The sequence below is a fragment of the Macaca nemestrina genome, chromosome 9 (assembly GCF_043159975.1).
Source record: "Macaca nemestrina isolate mMacNem1 chromosome 9, mMacNem.hap1, whole genome shotgun sequence".
Lineage (NCBI taxonomy): Eukaryota > Metazoa > Chordata > Mammalia > Primates > Cercopithecidae > Macaca > Macaca nemestrina.
This window is the reverse complement of record NC_092133.1, coordinates 91,167,138-91,183,479: the sequence shown is the minus strand read 5'-3', so window position 1 is coordinate 91,183,479 and position 16,342 is coordinate 91,167,138. Positions and strand designations below refer to the sequence as shown.

Sequence of the window (16,342 nt, the reverse complement as noted above, 5' to 3'; positions counted from 1 at the left end):
TTTTTTCTTTTGAGATACCAGCCAGCCTGGTTAAAGCCCTTTGCCATGTTCAAAAGGCACAGGCTGTTCCCCGTTGTTCAGGCTTTTTGTTGTAATACAAGCAAAATTATCCCAAAGGTGAGGTTCATGATAGAGGAAGTCGGCGCCTCAGCCTCCAGAGAAGGCGTCCCTCCTCTGGCCCCTTGGAAGCGGGGAGAAAGCTCACAAGGAGACGCTGGCCCCAGGGCGTGGCCCTGCCCACCTTCGGAGAAGTGGGATGAGACAGTGGAGGAGAAGGCACCCCAAACCGTACTGCTCAGGCTGGCGGTGCTGCAGCGGGGAGGGGCAGTGAGAACACGGGGCGGGGGTCTCTTTCAGGCGGCTCTGGGAGCGCATCCCGGGTGGTGAGCCCTTCGCCAGCCTGAGAGCCCCTTGGCTTGGGGCTCAAGGGCAACAAACAGCTCCCTGTGTCCCTGAGACCTGTTCACTGATACTGGGTGGAGACCTCCAAAGCCTAATGCTGGAAATGGTATTGCCGTTTTGAGTGGCTGTGATCTTGGGGCCATGGCCAGCACCTTTCATTTACTGCAGTGTGACCTTGTCTAGAGACTTAAACTCTGGGAGCCTCGATCTCTTTGCCTGGAAAATAATCATTCCTGTATCACCTTATACTAAATAAAGGAGAGGCAAAGCGCCTGGTGCATTGGAGGTTCCCCGGGGAAGTGTCCGTTCCTCTTGTCTGCCCAGCCCTTGGGGCCTGTGGTGCCTGAGGAGAGACTGGCCTGGGATGGCCCTGCCCCTGTAGCAAGTGCCCAGAGGTCCAGGAGGTCGTCGTGCCGGGTGCGTCACAGGGCTGCAGTGAGATCTGGAGGCCTATCAGCGTCACAGCCTGAAGCCTCGTCTTATGTGGTGATTGTGACCCAGCAAAAATGCACACTTCTTCAGGCCAGTACCCCCTGGGCTGTTAAGGCTACAGAAGTTTCGTGAAAGGTACTTTCTGGCTCCATGGAGACCAGGTCAAACCTCACACTTTCTTCAGAGTTAGGGACAGGAAGATCCCCTTGGTGGGTTGACTTTCTATCATTAAGGGCTGTCAAGAACACCTCTTCCCAGCCTTAGAGTCTCCTACTTCTCTATGTGGGCTGTCCCGCAGCATACACAAACCACAAACGCAGGGTGGAGGCTCTTGGGGCTTCCTGCCCCACCGCCCCTGCCCCCGACAACCGTTCCTACAGAGGGGATTATCTTGGGGAATCCCGAGTGCCAAAACTAAGCTCTTACTAGTGGTTTTCAAACTTGACCTTCCACCGGAATGCCCTGGAGGTCTCGTTAAAACATGGACAGGAGGACTAAGTGTTTTCGGTTCAGCAGGCCGGGGGAGGGGTGTGGTAGGAATTTGCATATCTAACCAGTTCAACAGCAGCGACCACACCCCAGGCCTCCACCAGATATGAAGTGGCATGTGTTAACAGCACAGGTGGAAATCCCTGTGGCCCCAACACCCTCTCCCCAGTGCCTCCCTCTGCCCAGCACACTGGAGCTCAGGACTGAGAACTCACCCCAGCTCTCTCCAGGCTTACACCTGCTGCTTAAGTCACCCACCAACTCTGCACAGGGACCCACAGGGTGCCTGGCCTAGGGAGGGCAGGATGGGGGCAGGCAGGGTGAGACAGGTGCCACGGAAGCAAGCGTGAGGAGGTGAGATGGCAGGAGAGGGAGGGGAGCAAGTTCTCGGGCCCTGTGGCCTGGGCAGGTCAAGGAGGTGGAGTGTGAGATTTGTACCATGCTTGGTGGTCACAGGCAGCCCAGCATAGCCTGGACCAGGAGCCAGAAGCTCCCAAAGGGTGTGACGTCTGGCCTGGCTGGCCAAGGGGATTCCTCAGGGGCTGGCTGAGGCTGTCTGGCAGCAGATTCTGGCTGGCCCTCTGACCTGCCACTGACTGGCAACCCCTGGCTGTCCAGAGCTGCCTGGATGCCTGGGCTAGCTCTGGCCTGGGAGCTGTAGAAGGGTGTCTAAATTACTGAAGAGGGGGGACTAGGACTAGTGAGCCAGGACTAGTGAGGAGGTCTTGGGTTTCCTGGCGCTGCCCTGCCCATTCCTGTGTTCAACAACAGAGGGGCACTTGGAATCCATCGGCCCTGGTCAGATGCTGATGGATGGGAGAAAGTCCAGGAGCCAACCCAATCTCAACTGCAGAACGCCCCCACCAAAAACAGCCTTACCACGATAGACTTGCCATTAGGCAGTACAAATATGTTCAATTAGACCAAGATAGGGCCACAAAGCCCAACCAAGATTCCTGCGTGAAACATCGGAGGATGTGAATGACCACAAGACTACGGCTCCACTTGCCCTGCTCAGTGGGTGGTCCCCCAAGCCTAGGCCCTGCAGAGTCCAGCCAGTGCCTGAGGGCTGTGTTTGGCATCAGGCATGTATTTAGCCCACATGATGTTTCAAGATTTGGGAAATTCCTCATGAAATTCCAGATAATCTATCCTCTTTTGAAAAATCAGAAAGGGTCTGGCTGCACTAGGCCTACGGTCCTGCATAGCAGGGATGGTTTGATCTGATGGGCGGCTGACTCCTTGAGTGGGGACCCACTCCCCACACCTGCGCTGCCTGCTGTGAGCCCCTGAGCCTGTAAGCCCCTGGGTAGCCCCACACCCCATTTTACAAATGAAAGCACTGGGGACCAGGGGCCACAGGTGAGACCATGCAGATACGTGGCGGGGCGGCAGGAACAGAGAGGGACCAACTCCTCTCGTCCGCTGAGTGGTGTGATGGGTGGAGGAAGGACCTGCTCTCAGCAGCAGTTCACCTGGACAAAAGTCTCAGGGGAATGGGGAAGGAGGAAGACCCCCAAGGTGATTTCTGCCACTAGGAACTCTGGAAGGGATGTGCTGACCCTCTGCAAGGAGATGACCTGGCTGCTGATAACCTGATCCCTGGCTCAGGGTCAGAGGTGAGTGATGAGAGTGACCATATAATTTATTGTCCAAACTGGGTCACTGCTGAGCATGAAGGGAACGGTCTTCATCATTACCCTGAAACAACACGTGTCAGGCAGGGCCTCGCAGGGTACATGGTGACCTCTATGAACAAGAGCAACAGGCTCACCTCGCGGTGTCTCAGCTGGAAGCTCTTGCCCTCATGGTAGCAGTTGTAGGTTTTCAGCAGGCCTAAGAGCTCCGACCTAGAAAGGGAAAGACATACATGTACTCCTGGGGTGTGGCAGGGCCTCAGCTTCTGGTCTTTGGCTTCCCTGGCCTCTTTTTCCTCATTTGTAACAGGAGTGTGACAGCACCCTTCTCACAGGCCAGGCATAACCAGAGGAGACCAGACTGTGCCATCACGATGCACCCGGATGGTTTTGCACATGGCCCTGGTGGGAGGCATGGGGGTGGGGCTGAGGAAGAGGCGAGACTCACAGGACAGGCCTGCGTCTGGTCCAGGATGTCCAGGGTGCCGACATTTTCACTATCACAGGTAAGGCCCTGGCAGCCTCCCTGTCCTCCACCTGCGTCGCTTCCTCACAGTAAATGCCCTGGACTTGCTTGTGGCATTGTACAGCCTATTGCTTTTCCCCATATCACTTCCTACAAGGCCTGCTGTTGCTGCTGTGGGCCACCCTGAGGGGTGCCTGCCTCTTCCCCACCCTGACTTTCTGAAGGCGCAGCAGAAGGCGATAGTCCTTTGAGTAAGGCCCTGAAGTCTGCAGTAAGTCACTTTCCCTCAATGCTGTCTCCCTTCCCGAAGGGAAAGCCACAGCCTTGGCTAATGTTGGCCTAGACAGCTGCCTGAATCCAAGCTGGGCTCTGTGGGGCAGTGGGGCCAACAGACGTGGGATGTGAGCCACAGTGGTAATTTCAATCTTCTAGTACATGTTAGGAGGTGATATGGTTTGGATCTGTGTCCCCACCCAAATCTCATGTGAAACTGTAATTCCCAGGGTTGGAGGCGGGGCCAGGTGGGAGGTGTTTGGATCATGGGAGCAGATCCCTCATGAGTGGCTTGGGCCATCCCCGTGATGATGAGTGAGCTCTCGCTCTGAGTTCACACAAGATCTGGTCATTTGCAAGTGTGTGGCACCACCCTCCATTCCCTCTCTCTTGCTCCTGCTTTCGCCATGTGAAGTGCCTGCTCCCCATTCGCCTTCCACCATGGCTGGAGGCTCCCTGAGGCCTCCCTGGAAGCCGAGCAGATGCCAGCACCACACTTCCTATAAAGCCTCCAGAACCGTGAGCCAACTAAACCTCTTTTCTTTATAAATTACCCAGCTTCAGGTATTTCTTTATAGCAACACAAGAATGGCCTAATACAGAAGGGAAAATGAAACAGGTGAAATTAGCATTAATAACACATTTTATTGAACCCAATATATCTAAATTACTATTTGTCAACATGCAATCAATGTAAAAGTTATAATGAGGCCTCATACACACTTATTTAGTATAAAGGGCCTGCCATCTGGAGCCTCTTTTCTATTGCCCATGCCTCCCAGCCATGGACATGTGTGGCTTGGGGATCCCCTATTGGACAGGCTCAAAAAGAAGCACCCCATCACTGTCTCCCAGGGCACCCCATCAGATATCTGAACAAGTGCTCAGAACCCCTCCACCTAAAGGCTGCCCAGGATGAGGGGAATGGCAAATGTGAAGACTCCCCCACCCAACGTGCACACCAAGGCTTACTTCTGAATGGACTTGCTGTCACTGATGGGCACGTGAGAACTCGGCAGACAGTCTTCCTTCATCTTCTCTTCCTCTTGTCTGCAGACCTAGAAGTTACTTGTTGGGAAGACAAGGAAGGGTGGACGAACAGGTGAGCTAGAGGAATGCTGGCCAGCGCAGCACCCAACACCTGCAGCCCTGGCACAGACACCGTCGGCCTTGGCATCACACTGCCTGGGCACAAGGTGGCTGCAGCTGAAAGGGTCTGGCCCAGACCCACATGGCCACATGTCAGCCAAGCTGCCCTTGGTTGGGCAAAGTCATGCTGAGCCAGTGACACTGGTCCTTTCAGCCGCCCACCTCGGAAGACTCTCCATAATCCCCAGGAATCCAGATCTGTCTCCTAAGCATTTTAGACCACATGCTCCCTTCCCTTGGCTGGGACAGCCTGACTGATGGCTTCTGCCTTGGTTGCTCCTGCAATCCTCCAGAGCTACCCTGGGCCTCTCTCCTGCCTTCCCACTGAGCCAGGCAGTGGCCCATCACTGGCTCTCCTGGCAGTGGGTTAGTCGGCCTGTGTTCCCTATGTGCTGTAGACGGTTGGCATCTTCTCTGAGTTATCTCATCCAGTCCCTACAACAATACTGTGAGGTGAGTATCACCATATTCCCATTTTACAGATGAGAAGACAGGGACAGGAGTTTAAGCACTTTGCCCAAGATTACCAGCAAATAAGCAGCAAAGCCACTGTTCCAGCATTCGGACCCCTGATTCTGGTCTCTTAGCACCTTCTCTATATCGAACACAGGCAGTGACTTAAACCCCCAAACCTTCCTTTTCTCGTCTGTGCAACAAAGTAATCTCAAGCCCGCAGGATCACTAGTGGGTCCACACACACACTGTTCACACACACTGTTCCACACACATACTGTTCCCTCTTTCCACACGCAGCCTTGACCGGTTTGAGGAGCTGCTCCTGCCCTCCCCAGGTTTCTTTCACAGACGGTAAATCCACCAGAGCTTTCTCGATCCTGTTGGCATCTGCACGACTTCCTGTTCCTCTCACTCCCCCATGTCAATGTGGCCAAGGACTCTTATCAAGGCCTCCTACATGCTGGGCAGGGAGGTAAAGCTTCACACACACACACACACACACTCTCACACATACACTCATACACACACACACAAAAACACACGTACACAATCACATGCACACACACATACACTCACACACTCTCACGTGCACACAAACACACAGTCACACTCAACACATACACACATGCTCACACACACGCACAAACACAACACACGCACATACACACAAACACACACAATCTCATGCACACACACACACACACACACACACACACTGCAGTGCTGACCTTGCCTCCACCTTCCATCTCCCAAGTTGCAGCACAGGGCTGGGGGTGTTAGGACACATTGGGAGGGGGCACAGCCTGGGGCCACACCACATCCTTCCCACAGCACAGTTCCACTCATTCACAACTCCCCCACATCTGTTCACACAAACCCATCATGTCTTCCTGACCTGAGTGTGTTCTAATGCCACGGGGAGCGGGGAGCTCAAGCTCAGTTCCACCTGCTGTCGTATTTATTAATGTCCTCAGAGCCCGTCCCTGCAGAATGCCCATCCCCTCGGGCACTCACTTGGACAGGTCCAATTTGCTCTCTCCCTCCTTGCTTGACACCCACAAATGTGATGAGCCTGCCCTCTGTGCTAACATCAGCCCTGCGTGAGCCTGTGATGCCAGAGGCAGGGAAATACAGTTGGCCTGGAGAAGGGGAAGGATTTGAGGGAGTGGGCTTCCTGATCACCTCAGGATCATCCTATCCATACCTCCTCCCCTCTGCCGTGCTCCAGAGTGAGGCACCTCAGGGCCTGGAAGGATGTCAGGCCCCCAGCAGCAAGGCCTGGAGCCGGCGACTTCTCGCTGCATTTTTCTTGGCCAGGCAACAGGCATTTCAAAATAAAGTTTCAGTTCCTCAGCACCTCCGCTTGCCTGTGGAAAAAGTGATCTGCCCCCCTCTCTGGGTAGTTCCTCATATGTTTGCAAGGCAGAAGCCTAGTGCAGCCCGGGGTGAGCCATGGGACTGGGTTTCTCAGCCCACACTGCTTCTGTGGGTCTTCAGGATAACGAAATCTTGCTTTCAGCAAACTCATTACAGGAAGGGCTGGATTTACCCCCACATAACAGGCGGTGTTTTTTTCTCTTGCCTTCCTCTGTATCCAGCTTCCACCCCAACTTCCTGCTCTAAGCCCTGGGCTCACTGAACAGTTCACGGCTCCCCTAAGGGGCTCTATGCTTTTTCTTCCTTTGGGGCTTTTGTAGTGCTGTTCTCTGTTCAGAACCCAGAACTACTCCTTCCTCTGATGTTAGCTCCTCCTGGAAAGCCTTGCCAGAAAAGCCCCAGTCCATGTCGGGGCAGCCCCTCTCTGCCCCATCACCTCTTCCCATTTCCCCACTGGGCCCTGCAGAACCCAGCTCTTGTTTAGACTTCCCTCCCAAGAGAACAGGAGCACGGGGGCGGGGTGCTTTACCACTAGTTTCCAGCCCCAAGTATAAGCCTGGCACATCGCAGGAAGTCCATACATGGTTGTTAAATTGCTGAATAAATACAAGAAGCTTCTAGACTCCATCCAAGTCTACTCTTCCAGAGCTGTGCACATACAGCAGGAATAAATAATATAAAAATCTCCAATGACCATGGAGGTGACTCCGCTGAGGGACGCTCTTCACGGGGTCCATGGGGAATGGGGGGCACGTTCCTTCTGCGACGTGGCAACTCTTTTGGCGTTTCATAAGAAGCCAGGAATCTGGATTTTTCCGGGCTATATTTCACTACTGAAAGGTGGGTGGCTGGCGAGGCATGCACTGTCCCTGGAATGCCCATGTGGTCGCTCACCACCCTGGCCCTCTGCAGCTGGCTGGGGCCATGGGCCTCATTCTGACCACTGAGCTGCGAACAAGTGTGTGGGTCCCTTCCAGGCCAGCAGCTTTATGAGCCAGTGCACAACCCTGCAGTTCTCCTGTCTCCGCCATGATGGCCCAGAAAGCCACGTGTTTCAACTGTGCAGCTACTCGATGGTCAGCCTGGGTCTCTGAGTGACTGTGGACCAGAACCATCTGCCAACCCACACTGGATATAGACTGAGAAAGAGAAATAAACCTCTGCCGTGACAAGCCACTGGTGTATCAGGGATTTGTTACTGCAGCATAACCCAGACCAAGTCTCATGAAATACATAATCCAATTAAAACAACATATATTTAATGTAATATTTTATATTTAAATATATTTGTAAATAAACCAAACACCTTTGTAAGACAGACACACCTAGTGGTGACACAGGAAGAATACAGATGGTTGCAGGAGAATAGAAAATTCCAGGCAGCCGTTTCACATGACCATCAAAAGGAAACTGTTGAAATAGGAGTTATAAGAAGCTAGGCGTCATAAGACTCTAAAAAATCAGAGCGTGGCCAAACTGGCTAAGACCAACTGAACCCAACATGGTGCTGGATTCGACCTAGGTTTCTCCTCACTCATTAACCAGGCAACTCTCTGGGATGCTAAGTCACACACCCACAGCACCGTGACAGTTCCAGAACACCAATATGTGATGTAAAAATGGGTGGCACCACAGTTTCAAGAAAGTTCCACATTTTTCCAGGAATCTTCTTGGATATTCCACCCCTTGGTTAAAGAAACCCATCAAGGCAGCAGCTCCCAACTCCCTTGCACACTCTCCCTTCTTGAGTGTGTACTTTCACTATTTTCTGACTTGTATGAGAAGGAATTCAAGGAGTCAAGAGCCTGGACATCAGCTGGGGTCAAAGTCCCACCAGTGTTTGGGGACCCCTCCTAGTCCACTAGACAGTGAGGCTCCAGTTTGTGACTTCTGATTCACGACACGGCATGATTTACATTTACTTCCAGTCTCCTATAGTGTGTGGGGAAGAAGTTCATTTTGCCATACGTAGTAGGAATACTTAGAAGTGGAATTTCCCGTAAGTCAGGCAGTGGTTACTTATTCATAGAAGATGCTTCCTAAAGAGCTCTGGGGTGCTTAGCTGCATGCCTTCTCCTCTCTGGGCCTTAATTTTCCCATCTGTACAACAAGAATATTGACCTCCAATGGGTTTGAAATTTTCTTAACTGTGGAACTCTTTGCTCAAATAGAAAATATATGCAAAACAGATTAAAGGGGATTGCCGTGGTTAACAGTGAGATGGTGGCAGAGAGCCTCATCTCCTAGGACTCTGGGTAATACTACTTGAAAAGCATGGTTCTCCCTCGCTGGCCTTCATGAGTGCTTTTCCCCTGCACGCCTGCTTATTTACAGGACACAACTATGGTTGAGTGTCTCCAGCCATGATTGAATGGCGTCAGCTGGGGGCGGCTGCTCAGAGGAGACAAACCAGGAGGAAAGTAAAGAAGAGTCCTAGACTGCAGATGGCAAAGTGAAGGGGTAAAGGAGAAGATGGGCTTGTGGGGTGAACAGCTGGGGCAGAGAATGGGGCATGGCATCTCAGAGGAGGGCAGGGGGGTCAGCAAACAAGGCTGAGGGAGGTGGCTCAGGGCCCACTGCAGCAAAGGGAGGCTCTTCCAGCTTGCTGGGCTGGGTCCTGAGTCTTACAGGGTAGGAACCTCGGCTCCACACAAAGACAGTCTCTCCTCTGAGAGAGGCACACATTTCTGTGTCCTCCAGCACTCATTAGCTTCATGGCCCTAAGCAAGGGAAGGAGATGAAAATATTTTATTCCCAACATACATTTCTTTGACATGTTCTTAAATGGCTGCCACTTGCCCATCCTGAAAAAAGTGCCTGGCAGAGTGTCTTCAGTGGGAAAATTTGCATCTGTAGAGAATCTCCATTAATGCAACCAGGCCCCCTCCCCTTTCCAGGTCTTTCCCCACATCCAGGAGAGATTGAGAATCCATACCTTTAAAAGTCTCTCTGAGGGAGGCTTCATCTACATAACAAGGTCACTTTCACTAGTCAAGCCTCTCCTCCTCCCATAGCCTGTTTCACCAGAATCTAAGCCCCTATTTTTTCTGTAACCTCAAAATGGTATATAAGTCTCTGTATATGGTATATAACTCACTGGGAAACTGGACCATCATTCTGAAGGCTCCCATGCATGCACCTTAAGTAAATGTGTATGCCTTTTCTCCTATTAATCAATCCACTTCATGTCTGATTTTTAGTGAAACTTTCAGGGGCCAAGAGCCTATGGCTCCCACAAAAGTCACTTGGTCTCTCTGGTTCTCACACCCAACACAACAAGAAGACCTGTTTCCCTGAGCTCCAGGATCACTCACAGAATTCCACTGCAGAACGCAACACTGAGCTTGCGCCCTATCCCCTTAACCAGACTTGCATTCATTTTGATGAATTTCATTCGTTTTGACATCACTGGGCGAGTCTTATAGGAAGCTGCATGAGTACATAAGGGGTGTCTAAAAGACAGCTGTGGCAGGAGGGAGCTACAAGGGGGAACACACACACCCAACAGGAGAGGAAAGGGAGCCATGTCTCTATTTGGAGCATTTTCCTGGAGCAGCCTTTTGCATTGAATCTCCAAGTGCACTAGGTGGGGCCTTTGAGAATCTCTGCCAGCGTATTTTCCAGTCTTTTATAAACAACACAACCTTATCTTGAAACTAGATCCTAGGTAGAAGCCTAATACACAAATGGATTAAAGCGAGGCTGCATGGGTGGCAGCAGGAGTCAGGAGAGGACGGGCTGGGCTGGCCTGCCACCCAGGCTCAGGCTCAAAACCACAGAGTGACAGATGCAGTTGGACAGGCCAAGTTGGCTAGCAGGCCCTCCCCTCCCCCAAGTCGTGCCATTCTGCTGGGAAAGTTCAGCCTTCTTTGTCTGGGCCTGCTCCCCTCCCCCAGGTCCCAGGACAGAGCTCAGGCCTCCACGCCTGTTTCCCAGGCTGGAGGACACTCTGTCCCCAACCAGAGTGATCAACTGCAGCCAGGGCCCTCTGTAACCCAGAGGAGGCCCCCTGGGCGGCATGCCAGCCATGGCTACCTGTCCCAGTGAACAAGCAGTGAGTTGTTCTCCCTTTCCACTTCAGCAGCTGTTCTGCCAGCCGTGCAGACAGCCAGCCTGCTGTCACTACTGAGGGACAAAGGCCGCTGAGGGCTTTAGAGCTGCTAGGCATGGGCCGTCTTTCCTTTTTTGTGTTTGTGGGGACAGTAATTACAGAAGAAGATGACTGTGATTCTTCCAGTCACTCCCGGGGCCCAATTCCTACAGGTCAGTGGCAAAAGGAACAGAAGATGCTGAGTGAAGTGAGGCTTTCATGACACGAAATTGAGTCCACTTGAAAGCCTTTTATTTTAAGACTGTGCTGCCTGCTTTTCCGTCTGACAATGACCCTTCTTACATAAAACATGGCCAGCATAGACGTGGTGTCCTTGCTTGGCAAAAGGGAAAACGTACAGGCATCCAAATTAAAATGTTCTAAGCATGTCTGTGAAGGCTGAGAGCTTGGTTACCTCTGTTTTAACATTTCCTGGAATTTTGATTTTTATTTTCTTATTTCAGCATGATTTAAATCAAATAGGTTATATAGAAAGTGACCTGGAAAGCAAAAGAAAGGAGGAAAAGGGTGTGGGGCACAGCTGGGGGCGTGAGCTGCTCCTGCTGGAGGAGGACAGCAAGTGCAGGCCACAGAGCAGGTGCAGGCCACGCTGCCGGCATTCCAGGGGGACTAAGTTCCGGGCTGCAGTCCATGGCTACCACATTCAAATGCCAGCCACAACGGCAACAGGGCACAGAGGACAATGAACCTTTAAAAGGCCCCTCCCAGCACTTGTTAGCCAGCAAATGACAGGAGCCTGGCCGAGGAAGAAGCTGCAGTGTCTGCCAGCACCAGGTGCCTCTGAGGGGGTACCCTCAGCCAAGCATTTCTGTGGCGAGAGCCGGCTGTCTGGTTGTAGATGGCAGGCAGCGCCTCAGCAGCTGCTGCTCCCACCTCCTTCCACACTGCTATTCCCCCTGCTGCCTAGTTCCAATCACCAGACCCCTCCTCTCCACTCCCACCACCATCCCTCTGGCTCAATTCACTCCTCCCTGTCCCGGAAGATTCTGCACTGTCTGGGTAGAGACAGTGGAGACCAGGGGAGCCCAGAAGAGGCGGGCACAGAGCTCCCCTCCACCTCCGCTCCCGACTTGCCCTGGGCTGACCACACAGGCCTGGCTCATCTTTACTCCCCGCTGTGGTCCTGGGCTCTCACTGACAGGTCTCTCTGAGTCCAGTCCAGCATCCAGGCCTCCCTGATACAGTTCCCCTTCCTCTGAGAGCCTGGCCCTGAGCACCCATGTAGATCACAGACCAGCCTTCCCAGTGGGCAAGACTTCTGGCTTCTGCCCTTGTTTCAAGGCAAAGCAATTTGGGACAAGGAAACCATTTCCAGTCCTCCTGCTCCCCCTTACACCTTACACATACAATCCCTGGCCCTGGAACTCCCTGAACCACTCCTCAACTTCCCCACCAACCAGACTCACCTCCTCCCTATGGAAGAGAAGATCTGGCCGGGTGCAGTGACTCATGCCTGTAATCCCAGCACTCTGGGAGGCCGAGGCGGGTGGATCACCTGAGGTTGGGAGTTCGAGACCAGCCTGACCAACATGGAGAAACCTCGTCTCTACTAAAAATACAAAAAATTAGCCCGGCGTAGTGGCACATGCCTGTAATCCCAGCTACTATGGAGCCTGAGGCAGGAGAATCGCTTGAACCTGGGAGGCAGAGGTTGCAGTGAGCCGAGATCGTGCCATTGCACTCCAACCTGGGCAACAAGAGTGGAAAAAAAAAAAAAAAGAGAGAAAGAGAGAAAGAGAAGATCCACAGGAACAAAGATATTCTTAGCTATGGTTTTCGGGCCAAACAGGTGCCCAAAATGGGCACTGGCCAATATCCCAATTGCCTGGGGCTGGGAGTGCAATGCAGAGGGGCAGACCCCTCTGGGTGCCTGCTGCTGCAGGGCTGCTCTGGAGGTTCTCTACGGCTGCCCTCACCTATGCTGTCCACTACCCCAGGCCTATGTGCCACATGCCACTGCTGGAGACACAAGGGCCCTGTGAGACACGAGGGTCTCAGAATCTTTTGGGTCATAGAGTCCTTTGGAGTCTCTTGAAAGCTTAGTGCACTCTCCCCAGAAAATGCATGTATGTGCATGTTGCTGCAATCTGCATGCACGTGCACACACACACACACAATTTGCATACTACTGCAGGGGGATGAGACAGTTTCTGTCCACGTGCTCCCAGATCCCCAGATCCCAGGTTTAGAGTCTCTGTTGAAACCTGTCACAGCAAGAAAGAGGAGGCAAGGGAGCATCGTAGAGCCTTGCATGTGAATTTTGCTGTGGCATTAACTTGGCCTGTGATCCTAGCGTGTTGTGCCATCTCTTGGGCCTCAGTTTAGCCAGAGCTGTTGTGGCAGCTGATATAGAGTCTTCAGGGCTCTTCCCAGCTCTGCAGCTATGGGGCTCAATGACATCCCACCCCTGCTTCCCAAGGCCAGGCAGGGCAAAGGGAGCGGGTTCTGGGCCTCTTCCTCCACAGCATCTCCTAGGGAGGAAGGTGGGACAGCCAGAAAAGGAGACCCTGGGAACAAGTTTCTCTTTAACAAAAATAAAAAAACTGTAGAAGCTTTAGGAAGTGCAGCCACTTTCTATTTGATTTTCTTTATTTTAAAACAGTTTCCCCAAAGGTCCTCTGAGAGAGAATAACCACCTGGCCTTTGCAAGGCTCTGGGTTCAAAGCTCTGCTCTGTGACTGCCTGGCTTTGTGACCTTAGGCAAGTCCAGTTCCCTCTCTGAATCTTGGGCACCTCATCAATTAAATAACTAAAATTCTCGATGACTTCTGTGAAGACGAATGAGGAGACATGTAAGATGGGCCTTGTGTGGGGCTCACCCGTAATGAAAAGAGGCTCCCATTACTATTCGTACTGACACTGGGAGTCAGGGACTCTGGAGAGACCATGGGGCCCCAGACATGGGAATGTGAGGCCTCCCTGTAGGAGTGGCCATGAGTGAGGAGAGAGTCTGAGCTGACCACTGAAACCAGGCCCCAGACCCCAGGGACCCAGGGCAGAGGCTTTCTGGCAGTCCTCCTAGTTAGGGTCTCCCCTTTGAGGCCTTGCACTTCCAGAATCTGAACTCTGACACACACCCAAGTTTCGTTCATGTTCTTTGTTATCTGTCATGGTCCACTTGGTCCTGACCCAGGGGGACCCTGGACATTGATTCTGTTCTCGACCTCCAGGCCACCCACTGGAGCTTCATGGTGGAAATACAGCCCCATCTCCTGAGTTTCAGATAGACACTTTAATCTGTGGCATCAACATTTTTATTGTCAAATCACCAGCGCTACACATAGAAAGAATTATGGCTAGAACTAACGACAACAGCCTTCACATACACTGACAAAGTGCTGAAACAGCCCATGACAATTTCTGGGACCATTTTTTTAAACCTAAGTTTAATGAGTTTCATCTCTTCTCTTCTCTCCTTTCCTCTTTCTCCTCTGACCCTCTCCCTCCTGTCTTCTCCCCTAACCTGCTGTCCTGGCAGCAGTAGCTAAGGAACCACACAGAGGAACAGAAGGCAGGAAGGTCTACATTTACCTGTTACTTCACCAATTCATTTCTAACTTTTTTTTAAAAAAATGGATTTTGGCAACAAATCCTGATTGACACCTTAGTACTGTAGGAAGTTAAACTACAGCAAAGCCAGCGAGGGGCTCTTCTGTGAGTGCACAGCATAGCTTTGTAGACTAACCTGCTTGGGTTCCAATTCCAGAAGCCCAGCCCTTATTTGCTGTGCGACCTTATTTAATTCCTCTGTGAAATGGGGCTCCTGAAGCTCTCCTTACTGTGTTTTAAGAAAGTGCTGGCCCTGGCCTGGGCACTGACTCTGGTGTGAGAGGAGGCCTCCCTCCCTCCGCTGTGCCAGGTTAATGAAAACACTGAGGCATCTTTTGGAAGTGGGAAGTGCAGGACGGGTCTGGAGTCAGGAGCCCAGAAGAGCAGGGCAGCAGGCAGGATGAGCTCGGGAGACTAGGGGTGAAGAATAAGAGACCCAGCGGCACAGCAAGCCCGGGGTTCAAATCATGACTACATCACCAACTCATCCGGTAAAGGTGGACAATTTTGTAACTCTTTAAGCCTCAGTTTTCTCATCTGACAACAGGATAACGAAAGTAGGACTCTCACTTGCTGTGAGGAGTAAGAGGCATACTGTGTTAAAGCACTTGGCCCAGAGCAAGGCAAGCCCTCTACAGACAGCGATTGTGAGACAGACCCCTGCTGCTATTATCTAGGCATTCGATTTCCATCAGTGAAATCGGAGTTGTGCCAGAGGCCTCTAGGCTCTCTCCCCAACTCTAGGATCAGTACTTCTAGGAAACTGGCTAAGGACAAGGTGAACAAAAAAGGTGTAGCCAGTGGCCGCGCTCACCTGTCGTGCTCAGGTTGTAGCCCCTAAAGTGCTTAACAGAGGTGCCAGGCGCAGTGCCCACTCTCAGTAATGAGCCCGAGGCCCGCAATGCGCCAGGCTGGCAGGGGGAGGGACCCTGTGTGCTGCGGCCGAAGGGCACAAGTGCCCAGGCTTCAGCGTCCCTGCCTGGTGGCAGTCCTGGGTCGGAGGGGATGGTCCATGGACGCCCAAGCACTCTCCTGCTCGTTCGTCACTCACCGTTCAGTCATCGCGCAGTCCAGAAGCCACTGCATGTGTCGTGCCCTCGCTTGCACCGGAGCTGCCCCCGCAGCGCCTGCCGACCCCCGGCTTCAGCTCCTGGGGACTAGGCCCGCCCAGCGCCCCGCCCCTCGACCCTCGCCCCGCCCCACTCCCCGCCTCTTGCCCTGCACGGCCAATGGTGCCGCCCCGGCTTCTCCGTCCCGCCCCGGACACGCCCCTCATCCTCACCGGCCAATGGCACCGCCCCGTACGCCCCGCCTCGCCCCGCCCCGGGAACACCGGTAGGGTCTGGGAGCCGGGCGGTGCCGGAGGGGCTGCGGGGAAGGTTAGGGGCCTGTGACCTGCCAGGTGTTCCCAGGCCATTGCTCAGCGCGCGGCGCGTTCCAGAGTTCCCGAGGGCGCCCCGGGACGCGCGGAGAAAGCAGTCCGACTCAGCCCCCAGGGGTTCGGTGTGCGGGCGGCGGCCAGGGACTTTGCGGGTTAACGCGGACTCCTGGACTTCCAACAAAGGCCGCTGCGCAGGCGCTGCAATCACTGCAGTCACTTGTCTGCATGCCTGGTGGGGCTTGGAGTCTGGGGAGGCTTATCAGTAAAGCCCCGAGCATTTGCTATTTATTGCTCTAGGGGCACCTTTGTACAGTCTGGCTGTTTGCTTGGCACGGCCACTTAGAACTTCTTATCGTTTAAGAAATCCGATCTGGTGAATAAGAAGAAGTTAGTCTTTCTCTCCCAGTCACTGCCTCCTGGACGAAGGTTTGCCAGCACAGAGGCAGAGAGGACAGAAAACCACAGGCCATTTGGGGAACTGGAAACAGTTCAGTGTTTCTGGGGCGTGGGGGTGGCAAGGCAGGGCATGGGGTTGATGGAAAACATTTGTAATTTCTGCTTTATCTCACCATTCCCAGCTCTGACCCCGGGACCTGTTCTCTCCCACCCCTAACATAAAT

At 53.0% G+C, this 16,342-nt stretch overlaps 1 protein-coding gene across 4 annotated transcripts in view; it reads right to left on the bottom strand.

Annotated features, from left to right (window-relative positions):
- Positions 1-15,503, bottom strand: part of LOC105486580 (Ras association domain family member 4) — a 34,372-nt gene extending 18,869 nt beyond the window's left edge. The window contains exons 1-3 of one of the 4 annotated variants that reach the window (XM_011749474.3): positions 15,393-15,503; positions 4,672-4,767; positions 3,098-3,173 (exon numbers count right to left, since the gene is read on the bottom strand). In XM_011749474.3, coding sequence (XP_011747776.1) covers positions 3,098-3,173; positions 4,672-4,733 — 138 coding nt within the window. In that variant the 5' untranslated portion in view covers positions 4,734-4,767; positions 15,393-15,503. Of the gene's footprint in view, positions 1-3,097; positions 3,174-4,671; positions 4,768-12,198; positions 15,359-15,392 lie in introns of those variants that run through there. The other 3 variants (XM_011749476.3, XM_011749473.3, XM_011749475.3) reach the window with 3 other exon arrangements.
- Positions 15,504-16,342: the final 839 nt, after the last annotated feature.